This window comes from Platichthys flesus, chromosome 9 (genome assembly GCF_949316205.1).
Source record: "Platichthys flesus chromosome 9, fPlaFle2.1, whole genome shotgun sequence".
Classification (NCBI taxonomy): Eukaryota; Metazoa; Chordata; class Actinopteri; order Pleuronectiformes; family Pleuronectidae; genus Platichthys; species Platichthys flesus.
Window position 1 is genome coordinate 5,794,656 of NC_084953.1, and position 15,963 is coordinate 5,810,618.

The 15,963-nt window shown below is 43.5% G+C and overlaps 1 protein-coding gene across 1 annotated transcript; it reads left to right on the top strand.

Moving 5' to 3' along the window:
* The first annotated feature begins 13,508 nt into the window (after positions 1–13,508).
* Positions 13,509–15,544, top strand: foxd3 (forkhead box D3). Its single transcript, XM_062394823.1, has one exon. The coding sequence runs from the start codon at positions 13,923–13,925 to the stop codon at positions 15,099–15,101; it is 1,179 nt and encodes a 392-aa protein (XP_062250807.1). The 5' UTR covers positions 13,509–13,922; the 3' UTR covers positions 15,102–15,544.
* The last annotated feature ends 419 nt before the right edge of the window (positions 15,545–15,963 follow it).

Here is a 15,963-nt window from a genome sequence, read left to right on the forward strand (position 1 = left end):
CATCTCTTGCTCTGACCCTTTTGAGCTTCAGTGCGTTACTGCAGCGTGTTCAGCCGTGTACTGCATGTTCAGTCTCTGTACTGATGCTCTCAGCACTGTGTGATTTTAAGTAATTGATAATCTGTGCACTAATTTTACTTCAAACTGAGCTCAGCACAACACAATTAAAACAAATTGAGGCAAAAGTCAATAGTTAGTAGTTGTTTTTTCAGCTGCCATGTCAAAGAGAAGCAGGTCCAGCCATTGCATTCAAGGGGTTACTGTGATTTTGTATGTAAGAAAAGCAAGGAAAGTTTAATATCTCAGACGTTTGTGAGAGCAAAGTGGTTGTTTGGTTGGTTGGTTTGTCGGTTTGTCGGTTTGTCGGTTTGTCGGTTTGTTGGTTGGTTTGTTGGTCGGTCGGTTGGTTGGTTGGCTAATGGTGGTTGGTTCTGTGATTAATGCTGGTTGGTTGATTAGTTGGTTTGAACATGTTTATATAATCATAATCCAACAGACGTGTTAGGGTGTTAGACCCTAAAACATCATTTCATCAGATATCAAGAGGCAACAGAACTTACATCTCGATGGCATCACAGGTCTGTGTGTTGACTGTGTTTCTTGATCAGATTTTAAGTTTTTTCGAAAGCTAAACTTTGTTGATCTGGTGCAGAGATTGAGCTGCAAGCAATGTCCATCAAAAAGGAACAAACAAGCGATCAGCTCATGTGCTATTTCATGACAGCACTGGTGAATCATCCACACGACCAGTGGTGGACTTGAATCGGATTTCTTTCTCTTTATTATTCATTGTTAATTGTTTGCTGTGCATAGAGAGCTCTCTTAGTTTCCCTCTCTTTCTATTCAGTTGACATTCCTGACGGGGGGAAATCCAGAATTCCTAATGAAGTGCAAAGCATTACATCTGCAGGAAGATATCTGGGATCGCTCGCAGCTAAAGTCTTGAAGTGTTCCCGCTGCATGAATCTGCACTCAAATGCCAAAAGAGCACCAAACAGACATGACATATGCTGCAAGACTTGAAATGTATGTAACTTCCTCAATATTATCCTTGACTGGCCTGCATTGTTTCAAATGTGTGTCCAAACCATGTACACAGATGAATGACCCAGAAAAGGAATTCCTGCTGCAGCTCAATGAATTGGCTCATGCTGGCCAAATTTAATATGTGATTTTGCCCGGACAATACAGGGGTTTGAGTAGATCTGCTATGGCCTGGAGCTGGATGATGGAGAAGAGCAACACAGAGGAGAATGGGGCCTTTGTGAGCTCCTGAGATTTTGGAAGGCCCCTCGCAGGATGTAGCAAAACCTGACCCAGGAGGACAAGACCCCGCAGGGGAGGGAAGATGGGTAATCATTACACAAGTGCAACAAGTACCAAGTAACTGCACTGTAATACACCACCAGTTAGATATTTTTATAAAACTGGATGGTAGAACAGGTAGTTGTTAAACATGGATTTGCTTTGTATTATTTAAAAACATTTCACATGAGACACACTAACTTATGACGCAAGTTTTGAGCTCCCTCATGAATCCTGAGGAGTTAATCGAGAGAGAGTGAATCGGCTGCATTTTTCTCTCTGGACCCGTCTCTGCCGGAGAGAAAACTGACCGAGCCCGGACCTGACAGCCATTTTGTTTTTTGTGCCCTCAACTCGGCCCGATGCACTTAATGTTGTTGCCCTTTCCCTGACAAATGTGGTCATTACTTGTTTTCTCCAATCACAGACATGTGCAGTATTAAAACTCAGCCCAGCTAACATGAATGGCCCGACCCAATAACAAATATCATTTCGAAACTTTGTTTGCTACTTGTACCCGCTGGTTCGGAAGCTTTGGAAATCCCTTTGAACCCATTCGGACCAATCAGGACCCAACATGCTGAGGTCAGCTGGCCACAATCTGAGCTGCACCAAGGGGGTTAGAGTTGTGTTGATGGGATTCTAAAGGGACTCCACTTTATTGAAATTGAATAAAAATGTCTTCCACAGAATCATCATTGTTGTTGTTGAATCAATTTTAAACCCAAATCCTTTGATTGATCCCTGCAGCATCACCTCAGATCAGATCGTCATGCTGACCAAGGGGGTTTCATTGTTGACCATGTAATTGCAATGACCCCATTTGGAGTCTGGCTGGGGGATCTTGTGTCTCATTTCCTATCCCCGCCCCCTCTCTCTCTTCATTTCAGGTCACACTTCTACTGTTTACTGTCAAAGAATAACCATCTCACATCTTAACTTGGGTCAGACCTATAAAGATCAAGAATGGAGTTAGTAATCTAATGTTTGGATCCCTCTTTGATTCAACACTTGTTACCCATCATGCATCATCGAGTGCGCCCCCAGGGAAACGTCGCTTCTGCTGGCACAGAACAACCAGTAGATCCTCTGATAGCGTTTTAGCACATTAAGGTCTTTTGTAAACATTTGATAAGATTCAAAGAAGGCGTAAGGTTGTCCCAAATGACATTAGCCCCGCTAACAGGAGTCATCTGACAGGACTCCCTCTAATTTCTAGTATAGATTGTTTTCATGCAGAATTCTAACATGATAATTGAATCTGCTGTTCTGAGCTGCTTTCTCAAGTCCAGTCACATGGCCCCATTAGCCTGTTAAGCTTCCCCCTTTGGTTCCAGGGATGACAAGCAGCGAGGAAGCCGGCCAAATGAATATTAACCACCAACACTTTGATGATTTTTGGAACATGTTGAAATGAACAAGTGTCTCGATTCTTCTGAAGCCGGCTCCGATGAACCGGAGGCCGCCGGCTCAGAACAACCGCACACTTCGGTATTGTCTTCGTCTTCGTTATTGGATTTTAATTATTCACGTCAACTAACACTAGGTCACATGCTGTCATTTAATAGCACCTGCAACCGAGGCACTTAAAGTCAATCATGGCGGTTAACATGTTACTGAAGCAGACACCCGGTCTATGGGCCCTCGGCAGAACTGGTGCAGAATTCAAGACAGTGGCACATGTACTGTTGGGACATGGATAAATAAGTTTGAAGATGCTTGAGGTCTATGCAGCTACAAAGGGGGCGATCAAGATGTTTTGGCTTCACTTTTGGGAAGTTGTCATGTCGTCCATCTTCATATATACCGTCCATGGTTTTGGAGGCGGTGGTCTCGTGGCAGAAACTTGGACTATGGGCAGAGAAGATCTCTGGTTCATCTCTGGTTCGACTCCATGGAGAGACAACAAAAGACGAACCTGGATTGATCTGTCCAAAAATCCAAGAGTCTCCCTACCCTGTCTAGTGCCCCTGGGCAAGGCACCTTACTCCCCACACATCTGCTTCCCGAGCGCCGTACATGGTCGCTTACTGCTCTGTGTGTCCTTCCCCAGATGGCATGAGTGTGCCTTTGCATGTCTGTGCATGTGTTTGGGACTAATAAATGCATCTTAATCTTAATCTTGTGCCCTTGAGTCCTTCCATGCCTTTTGAAGGTTACTGTGCAGTGCATCCCCGTGTGTAGAAAAACTGCCCACAAAGAAGATGTTCACATGCAAAAACAATCCTTTTCTTCAATGGGCTAAAGGTGACACACTGTGAGGAAATGTGACCATCACAACTTACAGACCGTGGTATTCTACAGACACAAAGAGGCTGTCAGAGAAACCACGATGACGATGGTGCAGAGGGTTTCTCTTTATTTGTGAACATGCCCAAGGCCCAAATCAGTATCACTAATTCATACTCGTATCTTAGCTCACTACCACTTAAGAGGACTGGAACGTAATCATTGAATCAAGTGGGCCGTCCCTGTGCACTTAACAACATCAAGGGGGGTTAAGAGATGATATGAAAGAGATAAGATACACATCTTGAGCCTTCGCTAGTCTAAAGGAGGAGTTTGCCTTTTCACAGAAATTCTCCAAATCAGAAGCTTTGTATTTCTCCTCTGTTTCATCCTGAGAAACTTGTTTTGTATTTTCAGTTTTGTCTTTAGAAATGTCATCAAAACACCCGTTCACTTGAGGTGAGTTCTCTGGACATTTTCCAGCTGTATTCTCACATGGGCTCACGCGGAAATTCTCCAGAGGTTTGTACCAAACTTTGGAGAATGTTCTGAGCAGCAGACTTTGACTTTGGCCCCCTCACATACAGCCGCTTCGGAAACTTCAGGGAAATGTCTGGAATTTAGTAGAAATCTAAAATATCATAAGGTCACTACATGTTAACACCTGTATGTACGACTGCCTGCAGCACTGAATGACCTCTGATATGCGTGCAGTGTTCCAATGTAAGGTTGATCAAGTGACCAAAGGATCTTCAGCGTGAACCTAACGCCAGGTACCAGTAAAGTTCCCCTTCCAGGAGAAAAACTATGCCTCAGCCAGCTCACTGCAGAATATTTTGTCTTAACTATACAACAATATAATTATAAATATAACTGTGGGACGGTGGTGGTTTACCAGCCTTTATGCAACAATCTGTATAGTGAGAACCAGTGCAACATAACATGACTGAGGTTTAGTTCTGAGGAATAGTTTCACTTTCAGACAGAACATGGAGACAAATGACAAAATTGAGACTCTTGCAAAAGAAGCCGAATAACAGATGCACATCTAACATTTAGTCTAATACATTCAGACGTTTAGAAAAAAAAATAGAAGAGCCTTTTAGCTGAATGCATCAGGGCACAATCGCTCCCAGTTGTCCCTGCAGTGGGCTGACGGTACATTTTGACACCAGTTCATATGCAAAGAACGGCCGGGTTTTATTTTAACATCCCACAACACTCCGGGCATTGTGGTCCCTGTGAAACATATTCCAAACAACCGCCCCCGTCACTTTTCATGCCAGCTCTGAGTCATCTTGACTTAGACATCCAAGCAACAAGACCCCCCCCCCCCCCCCCCCCCGCCATGCCCTCCTCTTCTTCGCCCCCCGTTTCCTCTGACAACAGGGTCTGCTTATGATCTATCCCGGTTGACAAGCACACAGAGCGGGATTCCTGACAGTGTGCGGCGATTTGGTGAAGCCCGGCCATTGTGCGGCGTGGCGTTGGACGCTCCTCTCAGTGCAATCAAAGGCACTTCCTCCGACCACTGTGGCAGAGCGGGCTGCCTCTGGAGCCCCCTCATTATTACATGCGAGGGGGGACTTGTGATCTTTTTAATTATTCTGCACTTCATTTCTATCCCACCATTCAAAAATGCAACGCCAGGATTGATAGCTTCGGAGATCCATCTTTATAATCTTCCCCCGGGCCCATAAATTATCCAACTTTGGGGCAGGGCGGAGGAGCCGTGGAGGCACAAGCAGATCCCTGTGGCAGCAGAGCCCCGTCGCTGCAGAGTGTCGGGGTGGGGGTGGGGGGGTGAGCAGTGCTGAATGGGGCTGCTCTTTTGAGAGCTGGAAGCGGGAGAAGGGGGGGGGGAGAAAAAAAGTACACTTGTTATCTTGTGAACCCTCAAACATGTAAGATCGGAATCTCTTGAATGTCAGCGACCGAAATGGAATTAACAAGAGATCTTTTTATTGTCACAGAAGGTCATTAGGCTGCCAATCGGGGTAATTATGGAAATGATCTCCCCGGCTCTCTGGAATGTTTTCCTGCTTCCATAAGGACTTGAAAGTGTTCAATCAGCCCCTCTCGTGGGAAAGTTCAGCCATAACTGCAAGTGTACCAGCAAAATCAAATTAAGCAAAGAGATTTCATTAGTATTTATAGCCCGGAGGCATTTGTAAAAGTATGGAGCGGCAGAGTAATGTGGAACTGTGGAGGGGAGAATTATTGCTTAATGACAAAGGCCATACCTAGAAGACATACACATGGATAATGAATAGGGGGCATTGATTGCATCTTTAAAGAGGATTCTGGAGGGAATGTAAAATATTGATGCCTGTGTGGCTGACGGAGGATTTCCAGTGGGGGTGCTGTGAGGGCGCTAACTTCGTTTGGGTGTTAGCACTTTTCGGCTGCTAACTTTGTTACACAGAAGCTTTTAATCTTGTGTTTAAAAGCACGAGTGAACACTGTAATAATATACACTAAAGATGTGTCAGTTGATTGGTCAATATTATGGCAGCTAAATGTTGGCTTAATGTTACAGAGCCACAATGTCACTTTTATTCTTTGTTATTTACCCAAACTCCAGTGGTAACTAAGTACATTTACTCCAATACTATACAAATATGTGGTATTTTTATTTCACCTCAAATTTCATCTCTTATACAATTTGGGGGGAATATTGGACTTTTTTACGTTGCTGCATTCATGGTTATACTATAATTACTGCTTGTTTTAGATTTTACAAGCTTATAAAACATGTGTATTGTGAATTTTATTTTGTCATCCAACACTATGTAAAATCAGAGCTGATATAATTAGAAAATTAATCAATTTGTAATCGTTTCAAGATTCTCAGATATGTTAATATGCTGCTTGTCTTTGTCCAGAATGAAGTTAACTGATCAATTTTGAGTTTTGATTGTGACTCACAATGAGTATTAAAAAATAAAAGCATTCTGAATGTGTCCCTTTAGTTTTGCGTGATGTAAATGGTGTTTTACTTTATTTTAAAGTTTTACAAACCAAGTAACTTATTCTAAGTAATAACTGATATAACCCTCTCAGCGAGCTTTTTTTTTTTAGGTTTGATAGACGATTCAGAAAGTATTCACACCCCTTTCCCATATTGTGTCTCTGGTCAAGTGCATCCACTTTGCTTTAATTGTGTGACAAGTGTGTACAACTTGACTGGAGTCACTCTGAATTGATGGGCATAGTTTAGAAAGGCACAGACTGGTGTATATGATGTGCAACAATCCACAAGGACCAAAACAAAGCCATGAACCTCAGTGTACAGTCTCTATACCTCCACAATAAAGTACTGGTGAGGCATAGATCAGGGTGAAGGTGTAAAACCATTTTTTAAAGCATTGAGGTTGGAACCGCACCAAGACTTTTTCTGGAACGAATCCAGGTAATCAGGCAATAAGAGGTTAGAAGAACAGAGAACTCAAAGTAAGTTCACACTCACTAAGCAGCACTTCATCAATCAGGCTGTGACAAGACGTGGGGTTTGGTGAATGACACAATAAGAGAAGGATGACACAAAAACTCAAATTGAGCCCTTTGGTTCCTTTCTGGTGAGGGAGTAATTGTACATTGGGATCTGGATGCATTCATTCTGACCCAGTGTTAGACACAAGATGTTTAAATCAAAACCGTCACCTTGCAACCATCATATTTTTAAAAAACCCTTGTTTTGTAACCATATTTTATTTTGGGCAAATCGGTCAATAGTCATTTTATTTTGAAAAACACTCTACAACCCCTTTGGTGCTGCTGGTAAAGTGAACCCATTATTGCATTAGTGCTATCAACCTGAATTAGGGCTGTTTGGAGCCTGTGTGTTAACAGAACTGTAAATAATAACGAGCATAATGGTCAATCAAGACATTCTGTGTATGTGTAATGTAAAGTGTTTAATATTCCATTTTGATAATGTGAAACTGTCCGATAACATATAGTTTAATTTCCTCAGTGTGACAAAAAATACAGCCCATTGTCTCCTGGAGGGACTCGGGCCAAAATGAAATGAAGTCAGATGGCTATGCACAGTGAATTGTAACGCCTGACTTGACTCATTGGGTCCATTCAGTCCACTTAACCTCCGAGTAATTGACAATTTAAAGGTGCAGTCCATTATTTGGAGAGACAGCACAATGACTTTGATTAGGATGTGGGAGATGCACTTCCACCTCCGTTCGCCGGAATAACTGACAAGGACACTCTTCTTTTTTTACAAAGCAAATAATGGATGGATGGAGAGTAAACTGCCAGGGATGAGAGGAGAAATATTATGGTTTTAACATGAATTAAATCATTTGACTTTAGGTGATAACACAGGGATGAGCCGACTTTATTTTCCATTTGGTACAAGAAAAGAAGGAACAACGAGTTTTAAAACAATATACTTCATAATATATCTGTGTGTATATCTGTATATGGTGGAATCTCATCTCACCATCACATGGGCAAAACATAAATACACATGGCAGTCGATCGAATAAAGTCTAAATCTTTTTACACCACCACCATCGTCTTTATCTTCAATTCACCGGGTTGGAGAAAAGGTAAAGTGTCTTTGTGAGGAACCTGACAGATTGTGTGAAAAGAATATTATTATGGGAAGGGATGACAGGGCGTAGGAGGGGATTTTCTGTGATGTTAGATATATGTGTGTGTGCATCAGTAGGCACTAGGATATTGAGTTCAGGGGTCACAGTCAATGAGATGTGAATTATCAGAAACATTAAGAGGACACACAACGTGATTTTCAACACTGAACATGAGGGAGAAACATTTTGTGTGAGGAGATTGGTCTTAATTTACCACCAAATTATAAAAAACATATTTTACTTAATTGACTTAGTCACTTATTTTCAGCAACTGATTTTTGAATGTTCCAGTTATTCTGATGTAGACATAAAAGCACTGTCCTATATGGATTTCCTTGGTGTCTCCTTTTGCTTTATTATTGTCCCATTACCTCGACCACCCGACTGCATTAGCGCATTGTTTACTATTGTTTTATGCAGACGAGTGTTTGCCGCATGGGTCGTGACACCGTGTTCAACGCGCGCTTTAAAGGCCCAATTTGCGCCGTTTACAGCCTGAATCGCTGCGGTGACGCGCCGACGTGCAACTTCTCAGGGCGCGATCTGAATGACAAAACGAGGCCTGCAAACCGAGCGACATTGCACGTACTTAACAAGTACACATTGGCATGGTAATCCGGATTCATTTAGCTGAAGGTGTCACTTTCCCACCAGGTCCATGTAGCCCCCCCCCCCCCTCCCCCCCGGGGGTAGGGGGGTGCACGGGAGGGGGGGGCTTACCACTGACGGACGAGGGGTGGACGGGCGGAGCTGGGGCGGTGAGGGGTGTGTTTACAGACGGTTGTGGAACGGGAGAGGGACTCATAACATTATGATCCCCAATACAAATACAACTATATATTAAATTATATATGTATAATAATTAGAAAATCAATGAAGCAGATATTATGAGATTTAAACATCCGTGTGGAATCAGCCAATGAGCTCTCAACATAGATTTTTGCACCACTTTTATATATTCTTTTGTTTATTTGTATTTTTGCCTGAGAGATATATGGAATTAATAATTTCATTACCTATAGATTATTTTGTACCTATATATGTTTCATTTTACACCTAAAAGCATTGTAGCCTAATCTGAATTTAAATAAAGGCCCAACACACAACCTCCAAGAATCCATCCCCCAAAAAACTGAAATCAGCTGCTGGTATTTATGAAATAAATGTATTACTGACTATAAATAACATATAACAACTTGAATACCCTGATGACAACTCATACCTGTCTGAAACCGTGTGGGGAAATAACAAATAAGAATAAGAACATTGCAAATGTAAATGTGTATTTGGATTATTTCGTTTAAAATGGCTAATATGATCAAATGGACTCAATGTCCATGATATCATAATTTATCTCAAATCAGAAATATGAACAAAGTGTGAAGAAGAAGCTGCAGCGAGTCGTCTTCTGCAGCCTCATCTGCTGTGATGTGTCTTCATACACACATGTGGAGACCTGTCTTCTATTTTGGGCCCTTTGTGCTTTGTTGTGACGGGGAGATCCGGCTGTGGCTGGGCCGGCTGAAGGGTGGGTGGTGTTTAAGAATGAGCTCCATCATATTGTTTGACAGAAACTCGCAGGTTGATAGAGTGCATTCTCTCGGAGAAGCACTGGAAAATGGTGATTTCCAAAAAGAAGGAGACAGAGAAGCAGCTCACATGTCTCTCAGCCTGTCAGAGATCTGAGGCCTCTGCATTGTCCACAGTGAAGAATCCAAATATGGAACAGTTATTTCAATGATCTATTCCAATACATTTGCTGTTGTGGTGATATTTGTAAAATTTTTTGGACAATATCTGTTTTTTTATTAAACCTGACAAGCTGAATATTTGGCTACTGGTGTAAAATAATCAACCTAATGCTCATAATGTCATCAATTTATCATTGCTGCCCCAAACTACTCCTTCATCTACTCAATGAAATGAGTTGCCTCTCAAAAAATAAAAATCTGTACCACAGACAGCTGCATTTGAGAATGTGAGTCAACTCAAATATTTGTATATTTCAACCATATGTGAAAATAGTCTGATGTCTGTATTATCACTATGAAGCTAAAACGAATATGTTCAAGTCAATGAAGATTTTAATAATTAATCAATAACGTTTTATACTAGGTTCCTGTGAGACAGACCAAATTAAATTAATTTGTGCCATATGTTTTTAAACATGTTTTCAAGATAAATAAAGATCCAAAACGAAAAGAGAGCAAGGAATATCTAGAGACTATGTGGCGTGTGTCCAAAAAATAAATAAAAGCCCAATCCACCTCTGTGCAGGACTTTAGCCAGAAAGACATTTGATTCTTATCTGATTTACAATGTTTGAAAATCCTCACAATTACAATTCCTATTTTCCCATATTTGATCATATGACCTTGAAAAAGAGACAAGAATTTGAATTGGAATATTTTTATTTTTTATTAAATAATTGTGATAATTTATGTGAACTGACAGTCTCTGTATTTTAAATGTGAGGTAGAAGGAAGAGGAGAAATCACTCATTTACAGATAATTTTTGCAAAATTGTCTGACAACCAAATAATGAATCACCCACTATTTAACAAATTAACATTATTCCATATCTCCATGTCACTATTGACAGCAGAAATATTATAGAACCAAAACATCCACCCAGCAGAAAGGCCCAAGAGGAAGACCCTGCACCCCCCTGCAGTTGACCCTGACCTCTGACCCCCCCACTGATAGGGGGGGGGGGGGGGGGGCACATGATTATGATCACATTTATTTGTTTGGTGACCTTGTTGGTAGTTTGCAGTGATCACATGTGGGGACAGTTTCCTCTCCATCACCTGCAGCCTCCGCCCCCCCACCACCTCCACCACCTAATGGTTTCATGGCGGAGCGAGTTGGCTTATTATGCTAAGAGGTTTTGTCGCGCTAAGTCGCGCATGTGTGCTTAAAACGTACATTTCATTAACAAACTGCGGAGGTATAAAAGCGGATTTATGAGGCTTCAAAAGATCACAGGAAGGACGCGGTTTGCACCCCCCCCCCCCACCCCCCCCCCCCCCCCAACTCTAGGTACCGCCGCAGTCAGGTTATATCAGCAGTTACTCTGCCTTTCACACAACACTGCAACTCCGGGATTTCTCTAAAAGGGAGGCTGTGTGCACCTGCCTCCACACACGCTCACACAACGCATGGACACACACGTGGAGAGGGACGCTGGTGAAGACACTCCATGACCTCCCTGATTCCTAAAAGATATGGTTAAAATAAGAAATATGGCAAATACAAAACCAAACACGTGTCATCAGGTGTTTTTATTTTTATCATAGAACACGTGAAGTTGTATTTTCTAATGCATCAAAACAGAGTATTGTAGTGTTGGACCAATGGACATCTGCGTTTTGTGCGTAAAAGCGAAATCCATTAATCAAACAAGTTTTGTTTTGATTTCGCTGCTGTGAAGAAATGTGTGATATCATCTAAAGAAAATGGAGAAAAAGAAAGTAAAATATAGTTTTAGTTACGGTACTTTTTTTAATTTGTAGCCTGAGAAAAACATGTTTCCTTAAACACACCTGATAAGTGGGATACAAGTTGCTGTAGACTCTGATTTCATCTGCTAAGTAGTGCGTATTGACGGAGCTCCAGATCACACAGGTCACCGGGAGATTAACACACACACACACACGCACACACACACACACACTCGGCGGATCTAATCGGAAGCCACGTTCCCCTCCTTTGACCCGTGCGCGCATTATTAATGATAGCGTTTGATTAATCCCACTTTTATCCCGGGAGCACGGCGAGGTGACGGAGGTGGCGCACGGAGCAGCGAGGATCGAACCTGCGCTTCAGACTCAGTGTATGATGGGCCTTTTAAATAAGGTAGCGATCAAAGTTAAATCTTGAAAATGTGCTTTTTGTAAGAATCAATTAAGAAATTCATGTTAATTATGTAAATAATGGATAATATTTGTAATAATAATCGTCGTGATAATGCATTCAAAGCTAAAAAGGCATTTTGTCCCATGCTGCTTCTATAACTGGAATTAAATGCACGCCGAGAAATAACCACTACCTGTGTAATATCTCAATTTGTAATTTATATTAAGGTTTACATTTATTCTAATAAGGTTTTTGACACGCAGAAAATAGGCTGGTGTCGATTATAGATATTTTCATTAACCCCCTTAAAAAAGACTTCCGATAAAAAAATCAATTGCACCTTTGAATGGTCCGTGGCATATCGGGGGAAATCTTATTTTCTCCATCAACTGCATATTTTCCAGATAATAGTCGTTCGCTTTGAACCCGCTCTGAAACACAAAAGCCTCCGTTTCGCCCCAGTCTGGTTGGATTTTCTCACAGGGCGCAGGGAAGCCTCGGTATTTGATGTGACATCCTCTCCCCGAGCGCAGCACCGCGCACTCACCTTCATGCTCGTGAATAAACCGCTCTCTTTGCATTCACCCGCTGACCGCGTTTCCTACTGTTTTCACATGTAAAACCGAGCAATGATCGGGGTCGTTAGCACCTCATACAAACTCTTAAGGAAAGTCTTTATTCTCCCTCCAGCCATTCATTGTCGTCGCTGCTGCCGCTGCTGCTCAATATTCTTCCCACCGTCGGCTAATCCTGCGGGAATAAATAGACTTGAATTCATGCTTTGCAGCTTGGACTCACACTACGGGGCTGTGGAGCTGCACAGATTCAAGGGCATGCGTCTCTGCTCCAAACACTACGGAGTAAAAGGTTTCAACTTTACGCACTGAGTCTCCAATGCGCACAGGAAACATTTGCGTAAAAGTATAGGATAAAATGCACGCATGCACATTTTTTTTTTCTTCAAGAAAACTCAACAAATTGTTGTAAGACAATTAAAAAGAAGAAGAAGAGACTGTTAACTTAGCTGTCGTCGTTTTCGTTCTGCTGCTCTCAATAGAGTTTGTATTTGCAAAAGTTAAAGCGTTGGATTGTTGTTGTTGTTGTTTTTTAGTTTTTTTTACGCAGCCACGTTAATGCGCATTGGATCTTTCAATCACGCAGCCCAATTTTCTCTCTTCGCCTCTTCCTCCTCCCGCCGCCACCGTTAAATGGTCTATGACGGACGAACACAGGAAATCAGCGGAAAGCAGCATTGCTGATGTCCCATTGTTGACAAATCCATGAAACAACTCCAGTTTGCATGGTTTAACAGAGAGAGAGAGAGAGAGAGAGAGAGAGAGAGAGAGAGAGAGAGAGAGAGAGAGAGAGAGAGAGAGGAGAAGAGAGGAGGGAGAAGAGAGGAGAGCTGAGGGGGCGTCTGTCGTCACCGCACCACGTGCCCTCCACTGATAGTATATCTTATAGCTACTGGGAAAAGTAATCTATCAGACAGCCCTGTTAAGAAGCTCCGGCCTTTAAAAGCAGCATGTGTCATCTCGACTTGGTTCTCCTGATATCACTCCGGTAGGAAATACACGCGCCGGGAGAAAGGGACGTTCCGGAGAGCGAGAGGCGCAACATCCTCCCCAAAGCAACTTCGAGGCGAGACGCGCGGCTCCTGCACGGGCCTGCTCACTGCCACCGAGTGGAGACATTATTTTGCAGAAGTTGAAGTTGCTCTTTGGCTTGACTGTCTGGCGGCCGGTTCCACCGCATTTAGACTTTGGGAGACATCCGATCACTTGACAGAAGACCAACAGGAGCCCGCTCCGTGCGCGCACTGACCGCGCTCGGTCCCATCACACCCGGCCGCTCCATTCCTTTGGCTCCGGAAGACTTTCTTTTTATTTTTTTGAAGCAGAGTAAGTGAGCCGTGAGATGACCCTGTCTGGAGGCAGCGACAGAGCCAGCGACATGTCCGGCCAGACCGTGCTCACGGCGGAGGACGTGGATATCGACGTGGTTGGAGAGGGAGACGACGAGGGCATGGAGAGGGGGGACAGCGACTGCGACAGCCCGGGGGGAGGCATCCTGCACGGCCTCCGAGGTGAGCCGGGGGACGACGAGGTGGAGGATGAGATCGAGGTGGAGAAGGAGGAGATGGGCTCCGGTGGAGGGAGTCCGAGCTGCGAGAGCTCCGGGGAGGGAGAGGCTGGCTCAGGCAAGGGAGAGGGTCAGGACGGGAGCTCCGCGTCCGGAGGCTCGCTCCAGAAGCCCAAAAGCAGCCTGGTGAAGCCGCCTTATTCCTACATCGCCCTCATCACCATGTCCATCCTCCAGAGCCCGCAGAAGAAACTCACCCTCAGCGGGATCTGCGAGTTCATCAGCAGCCGCTTCCCGTACTACCGGGAGAAGTTCCCGGCGTGGCAGAACTCCATCCGCCACAACTTGTCCCTGAACGACTGCTTTGTGAAAATCCCACGGGAGCCCGGCAACCCCGGAAAGGGCAACTACTGGACCCTGGACCCCGCGTCCGAGGACATGTTCGACAACGGCAGCTTCCTCAGGAGGAGGAAAAGGTTCAAGAGGGTTCAGCCGGACATGCTCCGGGACCAGACCGCGCTCATGATGCAAAGTTTCGGCGCGTACGGCCTCGGGGGCCCCTACGGGAGGCACTACGGGATCCACCCGGCGTATACCCATCCGGCGGCTCTGCAGTACCAGTACATGCCCCCGGTGGGACCCATGCTGCCGCCGGGCGTCCCCCTCCTGCCCTCGGTGGAGCTCAACCGAAAGGTGTTCAACTCCCAGCTCAGCCCGAGCCTCCAGATGCAGCTCAACAGCCTGAGCACGGCGTCCATGATCAAATCGGAGCCGTCCAACAGGCCGTCGTTCAGCATAGAGAACATCATCGGGGTGTCCAGCGCGTCCTCGTCCTCGCCCCAGGCCTTCCTGCGGCCTCCGGTGACCGTGCAGTCGGCCCTGCTGAGCGCGCAGTCCCTGTCCCTGACCCGGAGCTCCGCGGCCATCGCCCCACTCCTCAGCGTTCCGTCCAGTCTCCTCTCGGGACACGGTTTATCCTCCGCGACGACGCTGTCCAAGTGGCCGTCACAATGACTTTATCACAGGAAGATATAGACTCTTATTTTTTATATAGAGACCTTACGGGGGAGAGCACATATCTATAGGCAGCACTGGACTCTGTAGCCAAGTAAAGACTGTTGTTGAGACAGAGCAAATAAAAAGAGAAGAAGAGATATTTCTGTACAGGTAATATTTGTAAATATTTGTAGAAAAGAAAAAAAGATTTTACCTGTTTGATTTTTAAATGTTGTTTTTTTGTTTTTGTCCTCGTTTAAAATCTGTAATAATTATTTTTCTTTAATTTCCATTTTTTGTATCGGGAAGCTCCAGTGGACCCAGTTCCCTTTTTTCATACAAGACACAAAACAAAGCTCTGAGGAAAAAGATTGTTTATAATGATAATTGAAAAAGATATCAAGCATATATAATTCTATGTAGCTATATTGTGTTGTCAACTGAATTTATTTGTAAATAAATCCAAGAAAGAAATCAAATCAAACTTTCCTTTCTAACATTTGTTTGAATCATTCGATAGATCGAATCAGACTCATTTAATGTCACAGGCGCTGCAGGTGATTTTAGGAAATTTGATATTTTAACAACCAAACATAAGCTGGAAAGGTTATTTCTTTATTCTATAAAATCATAATTGTCTTTTCATGTGAATTTTACTTTATAATTTCCAGGTTTAATAACAGTGAATATCGTTTCAAGATGTTGTCTTTAATTTAACTGTAATTTGTAATAATACGTTTCTAATTATATTACTCGAGCAACAGCAGGAAATTTGAATTCACGATTTACAACAGCTCAAACAAACTACCAAACCACAAACGGTTACTTTTTTTAAAAGCTTAAACTTCATTGTGAGATCTTCATAAGGTATATTTTGGGG